General features: G+C 34.9%; 2 protein-coding genes across 5 annotated transcripts in view; one reads left to right on the plus strand and one right to left on the minus strand.

The window, feature by feature from the left end:
* Nucleotides 1-407: 407 nt before the first annotated feature.
* Nucleotides 408-18,957, minus strand: LOC130995471 (callose synthase 3). 3 transcript variants are annotated; one of them, XM_057920761.1, is made up of 44 exons: nucleotides 18,803-18,938; nucleotides 18,558-18,609; nucleotides 18,011-18,257; nucleotides 17,116-17,216; nucleotides 16,053-16,177; nucleotides 15,848-15,941; nucleotides 15,557-15,667; nucleotides 15,365-15,481; nucleotides 14,964-15,056; nucleotides 13,972-14,063; nucleotides 13,640-13,766; nucleotides 12,699-12,836; nucleotides 12,529-12,605; nucleotides 12,349-12,442; nucleotides 11,696-11,815; nucleotides 11,488-11,605; nucleotides 10,708-11,042; nucleotides 10,568-10,620; nucleotides 10,427-10,487; nucleotides 9,926-10,007; nucleotides 9,720-9,769; nucleotides 9,553-9,639; nucleotides 8,793-8,930; nucleotides 8,574-8,668; nucleotides 8,376-8,460; nucleotides 7,893-8,053; nucleotides 7,690-7,813; nucleotides 7,471-7,571; nucleotides 7,248-7,377; nucleotides 6,471-6,622; nucleotides 5,636-5,745; nucleotides 5,431-5,556; nucleotides 4,891-4,959; nucleotides 4,586-4,772; nucleotides 4,358-4,511; nucleotides 3,896-4,015; nucleotides 3,703-3,818; nucleotides 3,527-3,610; nucleotides 2,944-3,056; nucleotides 2,642-2,871; nucleotides 1,763-2,560; nucleotides 1,588-1,638; nucleotides 995-1,180; nucleotides 408-881 (listed from the first exon to the last, which is right to left on the minus strand). In XM_057920761.1, the coding sequence occupies exons 3-44, from the start codon at nucleotides 18,204-18,206 to the stop codon at nucleotides 633-635; spliced, it is 5,850 nt and encodes a 1,949-aa protein (XP_057776744.1). In that variant the 5' UTR covers nucleotides 18,207-18,257; nucleotides 18,558-18,609; nucleotides 18,803-18,938; the 3' UTR covers nucleotides 408-632. The 3 variants fall into 3 exon arrangements, with proteins under 3 accessions (XP_057776744.1, XP_057776742.1, XP_057776743.1); XM_057920759.1 differs by lacking the exon at nucleotides 18,558-18,609 and having other exon boundaries at nucleotides 18,803-18,957; XM_057920760.1 differs by lacking the exon at nucleotides 18,803-18,938 and having other exon boundaries at nucleotides 18,558-18,796.
* The window catches only part of LOC130995475 (octanoyltransferase LIP2, mitochondrial-like), a 41,764-nt gene continuing 26,210 nt past the window's right edge, over nucleotides 6,709-22,262 (plus strand). For both annotated transcript variants that reach the window (XM_057920769.1, XM_057920768.1), the window contains exon 1: nucleotides 6,709-6,790. The gene's annotated coding sequence lies outside the window, so the exon portion shown is untranslated. The remainder of the gene's footprint in view (nucleotides 6,791-22,262) is intronic.

The raw sequence follows: 22,262 nt of genomic DNA on the forward strand, positions 1-22,262 counted from the left end.
ACCATAAAAAATAGTAAATCTGCATCATGCGGCAAATGGCGTGTCAGCATGGCTCTCAACCGCTTTCATGTCACAAACCCCATTTGGTTGAGCTATCAACTATGGATCTATTTTTGGCAGCTAGGTTTGATGTTTCTGCCATCTAATTAATTTTGCAATGGTGTGAATTTGATCGAAATTGGATTCTGTATTTTAGAATTCAACCATTACGATCACCCTAAATTAGCAAAATCCAATACCAAAAAATTTACCTACAATAGGTTTAAATTATTTCTTATAGTTTGGATATAAATTGGTAAAATCAAAATCAACCCAAATAATCAACTCATTTCCCTTAACTGACATCCATACCAGTACAAATACAACACAATCATTCACCAGATCAGTAATTAACAGTAAATCAAAACTATGCAAGAAAAATATATTTTAGCCTTCTCTTCATCTTGCATTACTACATATTTCAGTTCAGTGGGGTAAGTTAAATAATTTAATCACTTGCAGCCCTAACACACAAACCACATAAATATAATACAAGGAGCTGGATTAGCATCCAACGAGGTTAGCAACAGTAACAACAGAATAGCGTTGAAGTAGAACAAAATTTGCAGACATCCCTGGCTGCTGTGATACTACTACTCCTTGTTCCTTGAGGATCTGTCTTTCCGGTGTCCACCAAGAATACGAGATATCTGAAGACCTCTGCTGAACGCTTGGTTGAACAACATTCGAGTTTGGAACTCGGATACAAACGGGAACCATGCAAGAAACGCTACAGGTGTAAACAATATCAGCCCCATCAATATTTCATAACCACGTGCCAGAGTTCGAACAGAGCCCCAAAATCCAGCTCTTTGAACAACAGGCTTACATGCTTGTGCGATCTGTTAAGAGAGAGTTGGCATATTTAGATTACAAACAAAGCACATTTGAAAGAAAAACTAGAGTTCCTTGCAAAGAAACTATGGAAAGAGGCTCAAGGAAAATTATAACTGACCAGAAGTAAACCCCAACCAGTAGGCAGGAAGGCGAGTATGCAGACTACAATATCTCTTGGTGTCATGTGAGGGAGAGCAATCAAAATAGCAAGCACAGAGACGAACGTGACAAAGATCAAACCCTTGATAAGCCGAAAAACAAGCTGGAAGTTTGCACTGAACTTCCTTCGTCCAACCGAAATTGTCTTGGGAGCAAAAACAAGAGAAACAATCAAAATCCCAGTTAAAGACATCAGCATTTGTATTTTACTTCTTCAGTTTGATAGCTGAATCTAGGTGGTGGATATCATTTCAAGCAAGCAATATTGCTCTAACATAAACAAATTATATTTATATCACTCGAATACAACTGACGAACAGACTATCTGAGTGGACGCTTGTCAATTTAAAATGCCATAAAACTGCAAACTGCACTTTCTAGGACTACTAATTCTAATCAATCTCATATCCTGCAGCTTTAAATGTGCTAAACGGTCTCTTCATTAAAGTTTAGAGTCACGAAAACAAAAGGTAAATAAATGTTTATATTGTCCATATCCAAGACATAAAAGTCACTGCAGAAGATTCAGAATTAGGAAGAAAGTATCCTCACCTTCATGACAAAAAGGATCAGTAAGATCACCAGCCATGATATGCCATATACCTGTAATACACTATCCACTGTAATTCATCGAAGTAGTAACTCTAGAAGAATTTTTATAATCAAATAAACAAAAACAAAAACAAAAACTAGTAGAGCATAGAAGAATTTTGAGTAAAATACATACCAGGACACTTTTAGTATGCCTGGTGATGTGCAAGTGATAAACAAGCCCATATTGATAAATAAAAAATCTCAAGGCCAATATAATCTCAGAAATGATGCCCAATTTCCCTGAATGACGAAGATGGTCCTGCTCTTCCTCCCACCATGATTCCCAACTTTTTTCTGGTGGCACACCGATACCTCCTCGGTTACTAATCCACTTGTTCCAATCAGTCCAATCATCAACTATCTTTTGCCACTCAAAACCAGAAGGGTTGAAAAGGAAGGGAGCAAAAAGCCAGGTGCCAACCATGAACCACATTGATACAGTAATCAATATATATGCAACAGTACCCCTATATGATTGCCCAAAGATTTGATAAACAAGAAGCAATATCATTAACTCAAGTCCCTTAACAAAGTGGCTACGAGAGTATAGCCGATAGTTATCAGCAAATTTGGCATGGAACACCACAAACCCACGACCTGTTGGCCTATATTTTGCACCTCCATGAAGTAATGTCCTCCCATAATAATGTGTCTTTGTTCCCAGTGAAAAGGTAAAAAATACAGGTGCAAGCTGCAATTGCATCAGTATAAATTCGCTTAACGCAGTTCGAAACCCTTTCTCCAGTCCAATTTCCATCATCATAGGGAGAGCCATCAGAAACCCAATTTGGACAAATGACTGAGAGGCAAGAGCAACTTCAAGAGGCCTATTTTGTCGAATTCCCGGTAGACTACTGAGCCCTTTCTCAAGGCCACTAAGAACAAGATAAAGGCGACCATACAGGAAAACATACACAGTAAGCACCGTAATCTGCCAGAAGAACACAGGATGTCAACAAATTATATAAAAATTTCAAAATCAACTGTTAGATGGTTAGCCTATTTCACATACCAAGGTACTGAAGTAGAAACCAATTGTGGTGAAGTAGCATGACAACATTCGGAAGAAGTCAAAACGATGCCCAAGCCTATATAAATCACGACTTAATGTTTGTTCTCCATTTCCATTGGCAATCTTCGCCTCAAACAGAGAAATTTGATTAAGTCCAACATCCCTCCCTTTACCAACTTGTATGTATTCATGATGGGTCACATTTCCTTCACGAAGGGTAGAATTAAAGCCTGCACCAAAAGTAAATCATTTACCATTCTACAAAAGAAAGTTCAAGAGTAGCACTATTTTTTTGGCCATACCAGCAAATATGTCCTCACTCAGGTTGATAACCTTGGAGGCTTTGCTCACTCCACCTCTTGTGAGGTGAAATAATCGATCAAAAACATCTGGATGACCATAGTGAAAACGAACCCTGCAAAAAGCAAAAGAGTTATGTTATATTAACTCAATTGATGACCGATGGGAAAAGGAGAATTCATAAATTGGCATAAGAAAATATTAAAATGACTGCACAGGAAAAATCACAACATAATCACAAGGCCTATCAGATTATAGGTAAAGGATGGCCAATGGCCACTACTGAAAGAATTTTACTGGCATGATTACTTGCAATATAACATAGCATCAGATTATGACCAGTAACAACTGCTAGATTTGCTACAAGTCATCACAGAAGCCTATTAAGTGAATTGTTAAATATCAAACAAAATGAACGGATATACGTCAAGAACTTTGATTAGGAAACCTATATCCATGGTTGTGTAAATACTATACAAGAAAAAACTAGGATAGGGTATGACCAGTGCTACATTTACTCCAAAAACAATTTTATATGTATGAATACTGAGGGAGTGGGGAGGATGGAGAAACAGTAAAACTTACTTTAAAGGATTGGCCAACAATCTCTGACCGATGGTAACAAAACTTGTCTCTTGATTTGACATAAACCAAGCAAGGGAGGAAACACTGCATCACATGACAAGAGAAAATTGAGTTATCAAAACAAGAGTCGGTATACTTTTTCGTTTAGAAAATGCTAATCGTGACTGAAAGCTGACCTTCCAGTAAAGATATGTTCCCTCAAACCAAGAATTGATGGATGCCTCACATCGTGTCTCTTAAGAAATTCTTGAAGCAGGTTTCTCATTTTCAAAGCTTCTTCCATATAGTTATCCTAAAAGGGATATTCATTCTGGACATAAAGAATGAAAGTCGAATCCGTATAAGCATAACTGCATATGAGTACTTTACCTGATTCATATCAATAGTCTGTAAGCCTTCTCCACGTGTAAAAATGATGGCATGATTCTGATTTTCAGGTTTTCCTTCGCCCATGATGGCAGGTCCTGGAAGTTTTATACGGTAGATGACCTGCATAGGAATTCCTATATGTTATACAGCATACAAGAAATGGAATTATAATCTTTGCACAGGCAAAAGTGAATCAGAAATTGCCAAGAAGAGGTAAGTAAATTCAAGTCTGTTTTTGAAGAATGGTTAGTGAGTGATTGACCGATTAGCTGTGCCAACTTTGACAGACAGATAACTGTCTGCAAATTAAGTAGCATCATAGCTAGAGGCAGAAAGCCTGCTGAGGAGAAGAGGACCCCCTTCCTAAGTAGCTTTAACAATATAATTCGACAACAAATATTCCATAAACACTATAACCTATATCTTTAAGAACATGCTGGATATCAAATACATATATTTTACCTGGTCCAGGTTCTGCCCTGGCTCTAAAGAATTTGACTTTGGCAGAGCAGCCTTCACAAGGGTGGAGTAATACACCTTATCATTCACCTTCTTGGACCTGTCTTTACTTGGTTCTTCCACTTCATCTATATATGCTACTCGAAGAGATGGGTATCTGTTGAAAGCAATCTAATTAGGTGATAACTGCAGTAAGGAAACAGCTAACAGCTACAGGTCTGTAATTCTTACGTCGTCATAAGTCTCAATATATCCTGAGCTCGAGGATCGCCAGATCTTTTTTGAATACCATATAGCTGACAAGATACAACATAAGTGAACTTCATATCTGAAACTGCTTGACACTGTGTCCAAAGTGACCTCTCTCCTTTCAATTGATCCTCATTCAACTCAACAGCCTTGTAACCTTCCATTAAATCTGTACACATTGCACGAAGTTACTGTGTCTGCTACAATAATTGGTAATCAAATATCAAATGGCTTGAAATGTTAAAAAGTTGTGCGCTGTGCTCATTCAAAGAAGCAAGGGCAAGTACCATCATCCTTGGCCATATCAAGGAAGGCTTGAAGTTCAAGTGCTTTCCGGTAATACATCATTCCTCTCACTGACACAAATTAGGGAAAGGCATCAGCCAAGATAAGTTAACTTCATCATGAAAAATAGAAAAGATGGGAAGAGTAACCTGCTCAAAGGTAGCAAAGGCATTTCAAGCAAACTACTAACTCAAGAAGCCATAAATAAACCAGTTGTGCAAATAAGATAGAACAGTGACCAACAAGTTAATAACCCCCTAAAATCAATCTTAACTATGTAACTGAAATGTTTATTAGTTAAGCTATTCAACTCAACGGGTGAAAGATCCATGGGTCGCTTGGCTGGTGACAGTGATCTACTTATTAGCAGGTCCATTTAAGAGCAGGAAACCAAGCACCATTAACAAATTCTAAACATGATAGATTCTTCATATTCAAGGTTCGGTTTACATGACACAAGGTCAAAGAAGGAAAGTGTATATGAAAACAAAAGTACGAGAGACTACGAACCACAGACTTCGTAGATTTCTACTTGATCATACCAGTTCTTGTTAACGTTTGACCCCTATAAGATGCCCAAAGGCGTAGTTGTTCTTCTAATTCATCAGATCCTCTAAGTTCTTCTTCATTGAGACACTTGACACGCTCGAGAAAATTGTCCCATTCATCTGCATGATATAGTATCAAGGTTAGTATAGAATGAGAAATCTAACGTACAAGGAAGCACACCTAAAGCACAAACCAAACCTGGGTAAATTTTCTGCAAGTAAAAGAGAATGGAAACACCATCTTCATTTGGCACTTCTAGCTCAGGCAATGAGAAGAGAACTTCCTCCGTGTAATAAGGAGTCAAAACACTAAACAGAAAATATCCACATTAAGTCACAAAGAAAAAGACCAAACATGATAACTTAGAGATTAGGACCAAGGACCATCGAAGGTAAACCTAGTGTGAAGCTAACAATGATTAGAGAGGCTTGTTTAGTCAAGATAACTGAAAAACTGATATGGCTCAGTTTCAGAGGGAAAAACACAAGGGACAGTCATGTACTAGATTTCATAGATGCATAATTCAGAGTACTATCACATAAGTTCCAGCAAAAGAGTACGCTTCAAATACCTAATTAATGGATTTCCCTCAGAACGCACATGCGAATTTCGCTCAAACTAAACTTTAACGAAAATTGATATACCTAGTGCCACGCACCATTACAGAACTTTACTGTTTGAAACAGCTCAAGTCATCACAGGCTGTCTTGTGTTTCAGATTACTTGTTTTTATAGGTTTCACAGTATTGAGTCTACCCATGATTGGTTTTTCCTTATTTTGCACCCCATCCTTATTTTTTTATCTGTATAGCTCAAAATAATAAAATAAAATAAAAAATAATTGCACATTTTGATTTACTTATCTTGATTTCCAAAGTGCCGTAATGGTTATGATGACGGTTAGAAAGTGAAGATGATCTAAGGAATAAGGCCATTGACACAAAACTTTAAATTTTAGGAGTGTAACGAACAATCAATAGATCAATTTGTGCCACATATAAATGTACAAAAATCGACCAGGCAAAGGACTCACGAGAAAGATAGCATATTGCGGATTTTAGGAGCTGAAGGCATGTCCATAAACAAAGAATTGGAGAAGAAGGAAATGCGCCTTCTAGCTTCTAGGTTTGATGGTACATCCATAGCAGATTCCTTTACCGTCAGCAACAAATACAGCCTTTTGATCTGTGCAAAGGAAATATCTGAACTGTCGAACAAGTATAGATGTACAAAAAGATTTAGCTGTAGTGACTAGTGCTGTCGATCGGTTCGGGTTCGGTTATCGTACCCGAATTTTCGGTTACCCGAACCCAAAATTGTCATATTTCACTAACCGTTCTCGAACCGTTTTAGGTGTTCGGTTACCCAATAACCGCTTCGGTTACCCGATTCGGTTATTTGGGTATCCGAAATACCCATTTAAAAAATTAAAATTCAAATAATTTGCTAGATAGAGGATTTGAACCTTAGTCTCTAAAAAATATACAAAGTAACTTATCCACTAAACTAAAGCTCATTCTTATATCTTAAATATATCATAATTTTATTTTAGCTAAAAATCGATTTAAAAAAAATAATTAATGAATTAATAATTAAAATATATATAATATAATATTAAATAATTTTCGGTTATTTCGGTTAACCTGTTTCAGTTATTGGGTTAACCGAAACCAAACCGATAACCAAAAAATTCGGTTATTGGATACCCAAACCCGTGAATTTCGGTTCGGTTAACGGATTATCCAAAATCCGATAACCAATTAGACAGCCCTAGTAGTGACAATGACATATCGATTTCTTTTTACAGTACCTTCTCTTTCCAAGCTTCTGAGTCGGGAGTTGGAAACTTGATGGCTCCAGTAGAGGCAAATAACTGATATTGTTGGTCGAGAGGGACCATTCCTTCATGTCCCGATCCACCATGAATTGAATCTAACAGGCTATTGACAGACAACATCCAAAATAAGAAAACTCCATCGAGACCTCAAAAGATGACATATGACAAACCTTTGATACCAAAAGAAGATGATTACTTGGATATGTGATCTTCCATCATTATATCTCGGGTAACTACTTCGAGCATATCCTGGAAAAGAATGACAACTTGATCCCTATCCTCCTGCTTATTATCTAGCTGGAAAAGTGACCAAATCCAATCTAGGTTACAAATTGGCAGAAGAAACAATCTATAATTTTAAAGAATAAAATTAAGAAAATTAAGAAAAGAGCAATTCATTAGAAAAGGTACTAACCAAGTATTTCACAAGCCTAACAAAGAGGTCATAAAGACTGGGAAGAGCACTCAGCCTGTATTCTGTCAATAGATCATCCTCTGCTATATGTTTGTCAACTTCAGAAAAGATGTACTCAATGACCCTAGAAAAAACAATAAAAAAATTTCAAGAAACTAAATAAACTGTAGGCAGTGTCAGGTTGTAAGTTATTAAAAACTTACTCTTTTTCTCGATTTCCACGAACTAAGGTTTTAATGATGTTTCGAAAAGAAGCATAGCACTCACAGACAGCAGAATACATATAATCATCAGATTGTATCCGTTTTTTCAGTTCACTGTCCTTCCCGTTACTATCTTTAGCCATATCCACTGCTATAGGAATCTGTATGATGAAGAAATTTAGTCAGATAAAAGCTGTAATCAAATATCAACCAATCATTTATATTGCTTAGGTACCCACACCAAATGCTTATCCTCGAACTCGTACTACTAACTAGTAAAGACTGATATTTCAAATCACTTGATAAGTTAAATGTCGAACAGCAAAAAAAAAAAGTCATTTTTTTGTGATCCTTATCTTATTTTATAAATTACTCTTTTCCAAAATAAGGAGAACATAGAAAAGGATGATTTCTTGGGGATGACTAAAAAAATAGAATTAACTAAGGTCTCTGCACCAGATGGTAAAAGTGGCGTAAGACAACCTTGCTGGCAAGCAAAAATGGGGGCCACTGTATCAGCTCCAAATCACGATCGGCCCAATATGGTACAAGCAGCAGATCCATTTCCCTAAAATGGATGGAAGCAAGTTGTGTGATCAAACAAAAGAGATATGTCTTTAACAGAATGACATGGTAAAGAAAGAAGTGCAAACATAACAACAATTGGACAGAAGATGACACCTATCACTTATAAGATCTTCCTCTCTGAAACTTGTTATTATTTTGTTCCACAACTGAGCAAATCTTGCAGCTTCTTTTTCTTTACTGGATGGGATCTGGTACAATGATATTCATATGGTAGTCAAATCGATATTATTAAGGTAGAATAACCGCGGGACGGGGGCAGGGGGGGTGGGGGAGGCTCAACATCCACATTCAGCCACAAAAGAAATACAGTACCACTTCAAACTTGCGGGAAAATGTCGCCTTCAGTCCTTTCTTTTTCACAATCTCACTTTTATCCTCTGGGATTAAGCATGCATTAAAAGCACCTGGCAACGATTGGAATCGTGATCTAAGCATTCCCAGCGTACGAATCTGATAAAAAAAAAAAAAAATCCAAAAGAGAACTATGAGTTATCTTTTCAAACATATGAAATCATGTTGAAAAAGTGCCTTCTTATTCTAGTTGGACAAAATCTAGTAAAAAGTTCATTATCAAGTAAACCCAATTACTAAATGTAGCTCAATATTTGCAGCACTGAGTGTTAATATAATGAAATGTGCTTATTTTTCAGCTTATTGCGTGCATATATCTAGAGATATAAACAAAAAGGTTTAGTAAAAAACTGCCTTCTTATCAAGTCAGACAAAATCTAGTATCAAGTAAACCCAATTACTAAATATAGCTCAATATTTGCAGCACTAAGTGCTAATATAATGACATGTGCTTATTTTTCAGCTTATTGTGTGCATATATTTAGAGGTATATAAACAAAAAGGTCTAGAAAAGTGTTAACTCAAATGCAAAATCTCATTTTTCTTGAGAGCAGGAAATGCATGAATGCTTTCCATTAAAGATACTCAGATTCAGAAATCTTAAAAATTTTCACATAATATAATAATCTTGTAACTTCTGAATACTACTCATAACAAAAGGAAAAAAGACATTTAGTTGTCGGCATTTATATCAGAAGGTTAACGAAGGAATTTGGCTGACCTCTCCAAGACGACGGAATGCACCATATATACCCCCAAACAGTGTGGAGAATATAGCATACCAGATCTGTGCATCCATGAAATACACCTGAAAGAAAGAAAAAAATCCACGAATTATAACAGGTAAGCAGTAAAGTGGAAACATTAAGAACAATGCCTCATCCATACAAGAATAACTGGAGCCCAGATTGCAATCACGACACCAATATTCTTCTTAGCTGCAGGAACAACAAGGTTAAGAGAACAATAAATAAAGTAAAATGACTCAAAATATACCTTTTCCCCAAAAAATAAAAGAAAAAGAGAATAAGAACAGGAATTCATCTTTGTGTGCTTTTAGGAGTTTGTCTCCAGATTACAGCCACATTGACTACCTTGAGGAAAAAACTCATGCCACTGGTAAGCCGATACATGAGCGCTCATTATCGTTCTGGTCGGACCAACTAAAGGCTTTATCTGCACCAGAAAGATTCAGGCAGTTTAATCAGAATACATTACAAGGGGAGCTATGCAAATTTATTTGAAGAGGCCAAAGGATGCTATGTAACTATGCTACAATGAGAGGGAGATAATATTTTTTCAAGATCCTAAAAATGAACATCTCAACTTTTTCTCAGGAATACATGCTTAAAACCTAACCACAAATGCTTACACCCTAACAGAACATGAGAAGACCACAAATTCTGGAGAACAAATAACAATAAAGCTGACCACACAAGGAGCAGCAATGGGTTTTGATGAAAATGACCCATGCTTAAAGCCATAACACGGCCATATTACAGCTTATAAAAAGTGCAAATGAAATCAATAGCCACCATGTATTTCAAAAAAAATAGTATGATGACTAAATAAAAAAAGATGGGAAAGGTAGGCACCTCGATATAGAAACTGAAAGCTAACTTTGTAATGGTAAGGAGCACCCAGAATAATGTATACCTGATAATTAGAAAAGGATATAATTTATTACAAGAGATCATGCTATAGAATACAAAAAGATCTTATCCTTAATGCCTTACTTGAAGAGAGAAAAGGTACTTTCATGCATTCCCCTGCCAACATAGAGCCGAGGCTGTAGCACATAAACATAGAAACAAAAGTTACCACCTGTTTTTTTAATGAACAATACCATGAGAATATAATGTAACACACATCACACCTGGGACCACCACATCATTAGCATCACAATCTTATAATTGGACCTCTCAAGGAACCTACGAACGAAAGGAAAAAGGAACAGAAAGGCAGCGAGAAAATTTGGCGATAAGTAGATTACAACAGCCAAGATGAACAATGAAGGAGCCCTTGAGCTGTTGCCAAGCCAACTTTTGATAGTTTGAGCAAACCCAGGAGCATTCTTCCATGTATAAGCGTAGGTAACAGGCAGGATGACCACCCAAGCAGCAGCAGACACAACCTTTAGAATGTATCTTAACTTGACATGGAAGGACATGCTCTGCCTAGCTTTCCAACTCAGAATTACATCAAGGATCGCTGCAACAGTTATGCAGATAGATATCATGAGGAAGAAGCAAAATGGAAGTTTTGTTTCAGTGGGATCAGCTGAAAACTATCAGAAACCAATGACAAAATCATAGGTGAAGATCATATCTTGTTCACAACAGTATGTATTCCCAATAGTTGCATCATTGAAATGTTACCAAGGGCATGCCACGATGCATATGTGCATAAACTACAAAAATACCAGATTAATCCTCTCCTTGACATCCAAATGTCAAGTAAAAGGACCAGAGGAAAATTTAAAGAAAGATTACATATCTGTCCACTGATACATATTAAAGAGAAGCATTAACATGTAATACTAGCACATAATCAGCTTGCAGGAAAAGTCATTCATCTAAGCATCATGAATATTTTAAGAGTTACAAACAAATACTATGAAAAAGACTTACTTTCAAATACAATGAAATCAATATACCTTGTCCAAGTTTCAATATTGCAGCAGTTATAAAGATGCTCAGTACTTTATTGAAAACACCATCTTCGAAAATTGCACTAGGTTGCCCTGAGCCATTCCAAGCAATAATGATCATAGCCTTGATCAATGACAGCGGATTTGAATGTCAGTGCTAAAGAATAGTATGGAAAATCACGACAGAAATCTAAGAAGACTGCAAAGAATGCACCTGTAAGCTCAATATGAAGAAACTCCACATTCTGTCGAAGCTTCTAAAGATATGCCAATATGAACGAGTCTCAACAAAATTAACTTTCCCCACCCACCTATCTTTAGTAGCTCTAGTTTCCTGAATTTCACAGATAATCACATTCAGATATGTTAGAAAGGACAATCGCATTGAAGATGTTTTAGGAAATAATCAAGTATGTAAGTTACTCAATTAGTCATTACATAACACTCGGACTTCAGAAATAGCTTCTTATTTAAAGAAATGGGAAATGGAGGTGGAGATGTGAAGCTTAGAACACTCATTAAAGCATTTAATATTTCTTGCTACAGAGCATAAATAGATAAAGTTCAAAGAGCAACAGTTGTGAATTTAAAATGCTGTGCATGCCTGGAAAGGCCTGGGGTTCTCAAATAACAGTTACACGAGCTAGCGCAATGCCACGATTGCGCCGCAATTTAGTAGAATAGATAAAGTCCAATGAGCCCAGTTGTGAATTTTCAAATCGCATTCATAAGATTTTCTTCAATTGGATGAAGTCAAGTAAAAGTGTATTCTTTACTTTGAACTCTTAAGACCAAGTTGTTTCCATATTGCTCATGCCAGGAAATCAGGAAAATGTTAAAAGATAAAAATCCTAATTCCATGCTTACTCCATTTTTTTCACTCTGGAGCTGATCCACTGGTTTGCAGAAAAAATCAGCATCAGCCCGCATGGGCCAACCCAACCGAAAGCAATCTACAGACCTATATTTTTTGGGAAAAGTTTAGCATATGAGTGATAAACTTAATGTGTTAACATTTTTTTATTGAACTAGGAGATATCATATTACCAAAAGTACTCATTTAAATCATCATAATTTCTCCACTGGGAATGCTTTGATTTTCCTTTCTTGCTCCTTGAAGCTTCCTGAACATAGAAAAGATTAAATTAAGTAAAAGAAAAGCATAAGCAAATTAACATGATGAAATGAATGGAAGATATCCGTCTAGTAGAGTATACCCGAGCAATCACTTCATAAATTGGGGTGACAACTTTTCTCAAAAAAGCCTCTTCCTCTCCGCCATAAGCTGGCTTCACATTCTCACCAGTCATTGGGCTTACATTACCAGCAAGCATACCATAAAGTTCAAAAGCCATCTACAAAGTTAAAATCCAAAATGATCACTAGGATTATGTAATATATTTTCTCTCGGACAGAACACAAGGCTACTCTTGATATTCAGATATGGAAAAAAGAGACAATTTTTAGTACAATTTGGAGAGAGTAACGTGCATTCCAAATTGTGATGCACAAAACAAGACATACATATCTAGTTATTATTATGTACATATGTATCATACACAACCTAAGAATATCTCTAAGAATAAAAAGAAAATATATACACAACTAGAGGAGAGGGCAGTGAAAAATTACCCCTACTATCATAATATACTACTAGAAAAGGGAAATAATATTGTTAATGCACTACGAGAATAAGGGGATACTTACTTTGATGGTCTACCTGGTATGTCAATAACAAAATCAATTATGTGTCAGTTGCAAGGAAGGTTTAATCTAGAAACATATGTAGGAAAATACATGACATTCTAAGCAAAGGCAAAATCACTTTATATGTAGTCAAAAGCAAAAACATTTCTATAGAAACAGTGCATAATAAACAAGCTAAACCTAGAAATGGAGCAAATCATAATACACGCCTTCTTATAGTTTACGGCAAGCAAGGTTATACGTATTCACATGTATGCTTAGCGCCACAGCCATGTACTATCAGAATGAATTCCCTAGTCTATATAAAAACCACATGGTCCTCCATCTTAAAATAGGATGATATTTCCAAAATGCCCCAACGAACAATAAAAAGATATCCAAGGAATGGTTAACTTGAGGCCAATGAATCAGTCATTAATTAACTAAAGGAATTAAATATCTGAAAGCATACATGATGATAGATGTAGCACAGGCACTCTGGCATGAATCTCAAATTGGCAGCTTCTCCCCATATTAGAAGATAAAGCCCCATATACAACAACTTGCGCTGTTGCACTTCTTGTTGTATAGTAGGTAGCCTGCAATTGGACAAACCGAGACTAATCAGAGAAAAACCAATATAAAATTTAGATACATCATGGTAGATTGAAAATTTTCCCCATGGCTGAACAAATAGCAGGATGGTGTTGCTGAAAATAACAGTAGTTTCCACCAGCATAAATCAGAAAACCTATGACCTCCATGAATGAACATCAGAATGACAGTTCTCACTAAAAAACTTACCATAGGCTACTTTTGCGATCTAAATACTTGCACCATTTCTTGTAGTTCTTGAAAAGCTTCTTCATCACTTCATCTAGAGCCCGCTCATCTAACTAAAAACACAAATTAGTGTAAGAGCTACTTGAGCACTAGAAAATGACATACAGCTAAATCATGCCTGCCATCACCAACCAAGCTCATGTGACGCCTTTATCATTGATATACCAAATAATTACATAATAATGTTTGTTTGTGGAAGGTGAAACCTAATTTCTCAGCATCTTGAAACATTTGAGCACTTGATTAGGCCAAAAGAAAAAAGAGAGCCAGATCTCACTCACTTATGCTAGATGCATGAATGATTGGGTGATCAACTATGCAATTGACACGCTCGCAGTGGAGAATTTACGTTCGTGGAAACTGGGCTGTAGTAGATTATTTATAGTTTACTTCAGTATTTTATTAGTCATTTTCGCCTGCACTTCTATTTTGTCAAATAGGCCTATGACATGCATAGGCCTTGAGTCTGTTTTGCTTAGTTCAATAGTAGTTTGAGAGATAGTTTTATCATCATAGAACTTATTATTTCTGGACAGCACTCAGCAATTGTTGTAGTGCCTCGTTTGAGGAGAATTAATTTCCATTTCTTCCATTATTTTCTGTGTGAATCACCGTAACTCACAGCAATACTGAAGGGAAAATGCAGTGATATGTCACATTGTCACCTTTTGCAAAAGGGAAGATTCATTAGCTAATGTACATGGGTGAGGAAGCCACTAATGACAAATCCAGTACCAAGATTGTAATACAATGTTTTATTTGATAACTGGATGTTACTACAGGCTATAGCTTTTTCAAACAAGCTTTTTCATTTGATAACCTGCTGGTTAAAGATATTGGTATCCAAGAAGATTATAATATTAAAGGACCACCAGCATCCAACACTTATGCTGAAACAATCTAATATGGCCATGTGAATGAAAGCAAGATGGTGTGAGACATAGAAGGCAAACCTTGGGTTGCTGATCAGGCTTTGGAAACTGTCGTATGTGTACGTTTGCAAGTAGTAAAATCAAATGCTCCCTTTGATTTGCCACATTATCTTTCTGCAAATCAACAGTCAACAGTAATGCAAATATATTGGGCATTCAAGCTGTTAGCCTGTTAGAATGTCAACTTTCATGATTTAGTATAACAATCTAAAGTTAAAGTCAATCTTTATCATTTAAAGTAGAAAAGACAGCTTCAGTATATGATTTATTTAGATTTGCATTTTTCATTCTTATGATTATATTATCTTAATAGTATTGTAGGACATTAGGATTCTTTTATAGAATGATTTGACAATTATATCCATTTTATTTACTTTATTTAAAAAATATAAATATAGTATAATACAATAATGAGATACCACCTGAAAACCAAACATTGCTTGAAGCCAGTCAAGGACATCTTCATCCTTCTTCTTCTTGTAATCCTTAGGCCAAAGAAGACCTCTGGTATTCCGAAGCGCATGTACAGCAGCTTGAATCTGAATATTGTAATTGTTAATATCATAAACAACTAGACTGGAAACTAAAGGGAACGAGCCTCTTTCAAAGTCTACCTCTGGATATTTCATGATTGCCTGATTTGCACTGTCGGGATCAAGAGGTAGAATATTGTAAGGGACATATATTTCTGTTTTCTCTGCAACTTTATCATGAGTCTCCAATATCTGTGCAATTAAAAATCAAACAATTAATTATATGCAACATAAAAAGCAGCACATTATGCATATATTTCTGTCCATTTTTTAAACCAATAAATATTCAGCTTATGACTGCTAAGACAAAGATAAAATCCCGTGAAAGACGGAAACAAATAGGAATCAAAGAAAAAGAATACCAGTATTTACCTCACGATCAACTTCAACAGATTGTGTCTGGTTAACTGCTTTCAAAACCTCAAAGAGAACATTAGCCGTTTGGTATGCTTTTGTAAGCTGTGCACTGTACATTGTCAAAGTCAAGAACAGAGATCAGTGATTGTTAACAAATCTTACTAACAAAAACTATGCATTGTCCAAGAGGGAAAAAGGAACGGTGATTAATAAAACTTACCGATCAGCTTTGTCAGCAGCATTTTGTAAAGCTTGGATATACTTTTTGTAGTAATGCTGATAAAAACTCTGCATTTCACGTGCATCACTTTTTTTTACTCTTCCTATTAAGGTTGGATCATTTTCCTGAATGCACAAGCAGCACCAATTCAAATAATATAGAGATGCGACAAATGTGACTCCAGAATTGAAACACAGTCAGCCAGCTCATAAAAACTATAAATCCAAAAAATGATTTTTAAACAAGCCTCAAAAGTAATTAACTACAGTGAACATTATCGAACTATGAATTTAGTCAAATTAATTGAAATAACGAATTGCACAACAATATAATTAATTCATATAAAACTACTGATCCTGAATATCTTTTGAAGTAGACAGTTTTTCTGAGATAAGAGAAAAATAAATCCTTGTATCGAATTCAGGGATTCTCCGAAGCCCCCTTAACATGTTTAAAAGTATATTAAACAAAGCCCAGTAAACTAAAGCGCCAACGCCATTCAAACTTGAGGTTAGTTAAACACAATAATCGATATACATCAAATATCAATATTTTATCACGTAAATAATATAATGCACAGAATACAGAAAACTCTAACCAAAATCTGAAGATGCTTTGACAAAATTGTCCGTTAATCATTAATTAGTTCCAAATTTACAGTCTTAGATTTGTGCAAGGTGAGAACCAATCATGAATTGTGCAGAGAAATTCATGAAAACTTCCATAAAGAAAGTAAGAACATGACATCTTGAGTAACATACACCAATAGGAGGAGCAATGTATTTTTAATATGATGATTGAACTAGGGACACCTCAATTGACAATTTCCAAAGAGACACTCATAAATATAGGTAATTTAAGATTTATATATACCCTATATAATTCCAGATCATGCACTTGTGGAGTTCCAAGAACTCAGCAAGACATCAGCAAAGGATAACTACAATAACAGAGAGATGCCAGCTGTATTGCAAAACAGTCGATACAAATATACTGATACACCTAGAAAAATATTCACCCACTGGGATTTCAACTAGCGCGCTGCTTTCTTTTTCATGCTTACCCTTTCCAGACGTTGCAAAAGAGCTGTTTTGAATTGCCGAACACCACGTCCACTTGAAGTTGGATCCAGCCTGTGAGCCTTCTCAAAAGCATAAAACCTACCTGCATTGTTCAACCATTGGTGATGGGGAAAGCAACAAAATGGAAAAGCAATTAAATAAGCAATAAACACAAGAACGAGTTTCAGAAAAATATCCAGCAATACTTGCACTAAATTTAATAAGGCATTAAACTAGGGAGCGGAGTATAAATAACAAGCATGTATTATGCATATAGGTAAATACATTGACAGAGAAAGAGAGCATTGAGATTGTCCTTCTGGTGCTCATATTTAGAATTATCGAATACATCTGTTGGTGGTGGGGCATTTTGAGAAGGACTTATCAATTGGAAAGGAAAAGAAAAAAAAAATCAAAATTTCAACTCTGGCTACTAATTCAGCTGCTTCGACATTTAACTTCCATGAAGATTTACTAAATATAAACAAAACAAATTTTTTGACAAAAGTGAAGTATTACAACTCATGGTGATAGGAATCTCCTACTTTTTTTCTTTTCAGTGGCTACATAAAAATAACATAGCTAGTATTTATTCACAACTTCTCCAGAGTCACCAGCATGATGAGAAAGAAGATCAAGCATCCCACTTCTCTCCTCAGTACAAAAGTGGACATCCTCAAGAGAAGGCCAAGTAGCCACAATATATTAATTATCAAAAAGTCGTTACTCAAACCCTCGGTACTAGCCTAAACATTGTAAATAATATGAAACTACACTATGCTTCTCTATTCTCATACAACATAAGGAAAATATGATTACATTACACAATTACAGCTAGAAACATATGAAAACATGTCTATTTCTCAAAATATACAATATCAATAATACAAAGCTTACAGAGGTAGGCAACACGTGGGTTGCTAGGCTCAACTTCATTGGCAACTCGAAGAATGGGGGCAATTTCTACCAGCGATGACGGCACTACTTCACTGTCAAAGACAGACTCCCCGAGATTCCCCACTGTCTGAGTGCGCGTAATCCGCCGCTGCAACTGCGGATTCTGCTGCGATGACGACCCTCCCCTCGATGACATTTTCACTTTGTATCCCCCTCCTCAAGCAAGTATCCGAACAATCATATACTTCTGGGGGAAAAAAAAAACCTGTTGTAGATTCTTCAAGCTCAACGAAAATCAAGAATAATGCGGGCTATCTAACCAAAATCACGAGTTCTATTTCACTCAAAAATGCAGAAACCAGAAAATAGGTACAACTATTCAGCGATATAATGCATGTCCAACTCGATGATTATTTTGAACTTAGAATTACATCCCTGAACATCCGCCTAGCAAAGTGCAGATGAACGAAATCTTTTACGACATCACTAAACAAAAACAAAAGAAAAGGAACCAAAAAAAAAATGTGCACGAATGTCAGAGAATTACCAGTGCTTTAAAATATAGAGTATTTTTTATGGAGCCAACAACACACCCACCACTGTCCGTTACGCAACAAATAAACAATCCATCTTTAGTAACGACATTGATTGCAAGTTCAGAAAACTAAAATATAGTATAAATAAAATTATATATTTTCTAGAATGTAAACAAAGTTAATATGGAGAATGTTTTTTCTATATTTTTTTTTTTTTTTATCTTCTGTTTTATCTTCTTTTTCGTTTGTGTCTTACTTGTTGAGTTGCAGAGAGGTTGAGAAAAGCAAGATGAGAGATAAATATTCGAATGTAGAACCCTAAGAGAGAGAAAAGGGAAGTGTAGAGGGCGGTGGTGCTGTGGTTTTAAGCTAACTTGTTAAGAAAAGGAAGAAAGAGAAGGAGGGAATATGCAGGCAACGGAAAGTTAATTGAAATTTTTTGGCTGGTGCGTGTGTGTGTGTGAGAGAGAGAGAGAGCGCGTGACTGCCCTTGGGTTTTCCAACAATTACCGATGCTGCCATTACAAAATTTGGCAAGGATCCTACTCATCAGCTCTAAACTACCAAATTGTTGCCAATAGGAATTGAATGTCCAATTAGTTTCAAATCACTTTTTTATATATTAGTAAAACATTCATCTTCAACTAAAAATACATTTTAAATTAATTTAAAAAGTAAATATAATTTTATAATTAAAATAAAATAAGGTTTTATTGTATGCTAGTACATTTTTTCTTTCTTTCCTTTTTTCTTTTCTAAAAATTTATTCTTTTGCAAATTCATGTTAATTTATTAACGTGTGTGTATATATATTAAATAAAATATCACGAAAATTGGCCTTTAATTTAACATTTACATTTTAAAAACGGTTTAAAATGAACAATTTATGATCTATTGAGGTATTAATTATTTTTATAATAAAAAAATAATTATAAAATATACATGCACTTTTATATATTCTTATATGTAATTAAAAAACACACAAATGTTTTTTTTTCTCCGCTTACCCACCCATCCTTTCGATCGATTTTTTTTCTTTTTAAATTTTTTAAAGCTGACATTTTTTATGTATAATTTTTCATACAAAAAATACATAAATATTGTATACAAAAAAATATTGCATTATGCAACAGACCAGGTACCTCTCACCACCGACCCCCCATCCCCCAGTCTGAATCGTACACAAAATGCATGCATTTTTATGTTCAATGTTAGGTATAGTTGTTTATATATATATATATATATATATATATATATATATATATATATATATTGTGCAAACTTATACATCAAAAATATGTCTGCTTAAATTTTTATTAAATATATATATATATATATATTAAAAAATGTTGAAATTTTCTTTTAATATCCAAAAAATTTATTTCCATTTTACCTATGGGCGTATTTTGTCTTGAAAGGCCTTGGAAGCCCTCTGTTACGTGTCGCATTTTTAGCGCTATATATACAAAACGTGTCATGTGTGGTCTATATTCGGTACTACACTATATACTATCTAAAGACATAGTACTATCAGAACCTAATTATATTAAACTACAAAACTATTTCTAAGAATATACAAAATAATTGAAATATCATAGATATATTAAAATTTATAAGTAGTCTGACTAAAACTTTTGGCATAATTAAATGACGAAGAAAATTCATCTTCAATAAAAAAATAGGGACTTTCCATCTTTTGAAAAATATGGAGTATCTTTTTGGCAAGAATCGACAGATCAAAACTTGACAGTAAGAAGATTCGTTTTTTCTTTTCCCTGAAAATACTTTCCTCGTCGTGCATGCATGGTTGTATTGAGATTTTTTTTTTAAAATCATAAAATTTTAAGAGAATTCATATTTCAACCATTCTAACAATTGTCATTCGATCATTTTGGTTATGACAAAATATTGTGAGAAAATCCATTACACTTCAGAATGCATTAAACGTAAATATTGTGAGAAAATCCATTTAGAATAAAATTCATCCGCACAAAATAACTATTTATGGAGCAAAAGTCTTCCAAATTGAAATTGAGAGCTCAGAATGCATCTTCACTTGTTTAAGAAAATCTCAGTGATGATCTCCACCTCTTTTTACTGTTCTTAGGTGTCGCAGCCCACAAGCATTGCACAGAGTCTGCAAATGATTTCAGAAATACAATAAATCGAATCAAATTATAACTGATCCAAAATCTTAATTTAAAATCTCGTTCTAGGATAGATGAAGTCAAGACAAAAACCTCTGAATGTTTGAAGCGAAAATTACAGAAATAAAAATATAAGGAGAATGGCACCAGCATGGTCTAGCTACAAATACCATACAAGTATTTCAAAAGAATTAAGTCAAAGAACAAATCATAAGATCTTCATGCTTAATTGATTGATAATAGTCAGATATATGTACTGTACGTAATTGAAATTCTTAATCACTAAATGAGCAATAAAACTCTTGTAACTGTAAAAGAAACGGTAGAAGTGGCTTACCTAGCTGTACCGAGACTCACAAAGATTACAGATCAATCGGCCATGTTCATATATACTAACCATATATATATACATAGATGGATATTCAAGTTACACTGATTTTTTTGAAAAAGTAAATATAGATTGTAAATGTACAGTTAGGAATGTCAACCGGGCCAACTTACCGGGTTTCGGGCTAGTCCAATCACAATCAAGTTACGGGTTTTTCGGGTGCGGGCTAATCGGGTTGAAAAAAAATTCGGTTAGAAATTTCCAACCCTAACCTAAAAGTTCGGGTTTCGTGCTAGCCCATCGGGCTAGTCGGGCTCAAAATTTTATTTAAAAAAATTAATTAATTATATTTGTAATAAATAAATAAACGCATAAATAAGTAACATTTCAACATCGAATTACATAATAACTAATATAAAGTCTTAGAGATATAAAGATGCATCTTATTAAGTATTTATTTTTACTTTCTAAATATTTTATACTCCATTAAGTATTGGATAAAAAATACAAAGAACTGAAATGATGAGTATAACTTTCTAATATTGAATTAAAATACATTTCATAAACTTTTGGAAAAAATATCTTATTATACAAATTTTTATAAGCAAAGTAATGAAGTTGAAAATCAAATAACGGGAAAATTTTCATATAATCAAGTGAATACATTATTTTGGGGTCAGCCCTATAGGGTTTCGGATTAACTTCGGGCCACCCTATCGGGTGTCGGATTATTTGATTACGGGCTATTCAATTCGAATTGTAATTTTTTAACCCTAACTCTATTAAATTGACGAGTTAATCAGGTCAACTCACGGATTTTGGGTTGGATTGACATCTCAATGTACGGTACAAGATAGAGACCCTAAAAGATCACATCATTGGTCATCTATACAGAAGAATTGCTATGATGAGACCAACATCATTGGTCACTGAACAGCTTTAAATCAGTTTCGGGAAAATTACCTATTTAAATTCAAAGTTTAGATCAACTGTCAAATATTCTAGAATATGTTTATTATATTTAGAATGTAGAATGAGTCGATCGAATTATTCTATATTAGAAAATCTAGTTGGCTGTCGAATTCCACGAAAGCAAACGTTAATTGTTATCTCAAATTGCAGAATTAGCCGATAGTTAGCCAAATATGTCGATCAAAGTTCTAATCCATTTTAGTAAACAACAAATATGTGATTATATACTATTCTTTTATCTCACTCACAACACCTTTATCAACTTTCTT

The sequence above is a fragment of the Salvia miltiorrhiza genome, chromosome 7 (assembly GCF_028751815.1).
Source record: "Salvia miltiorrhiza cultivar Shanhuang (shh) chromosome 7, IMPLAD_Smil_shh, whole genome shotgun sequence".
NCBI lineage: Eukaryota > Viridiplantae > Streptophyta > Magnoliopsida > Lamiales > Lamiaceae > Salvia > Salvia miltiorrhiza.

Bases quoted from the DNA above. Each gene is read 5' to 3' on its own strand.
- LOC130995471 (XM_057920759.1), bottom strand. From the start codon at position 18,206: ATGTCATCGAGGGGAGGGTCGTCATCGCAGCAGAATCCGCAGTTGCAG. The intron at 4,016-4,357 runs GTAAAATATATG...ATTCCTATGCAG, and splicing joins CAGGGCAGAACCTGGACCAG to GTCATCTACCGTATAAAACT. The intron at 3,057-3,526 runs GTAAGTTTTACT...TGCTTTTTGCAG, and splicing joins TTGTTGGCCAATCCTTTAAA to GGTTCGTTTTCACTATGGTC.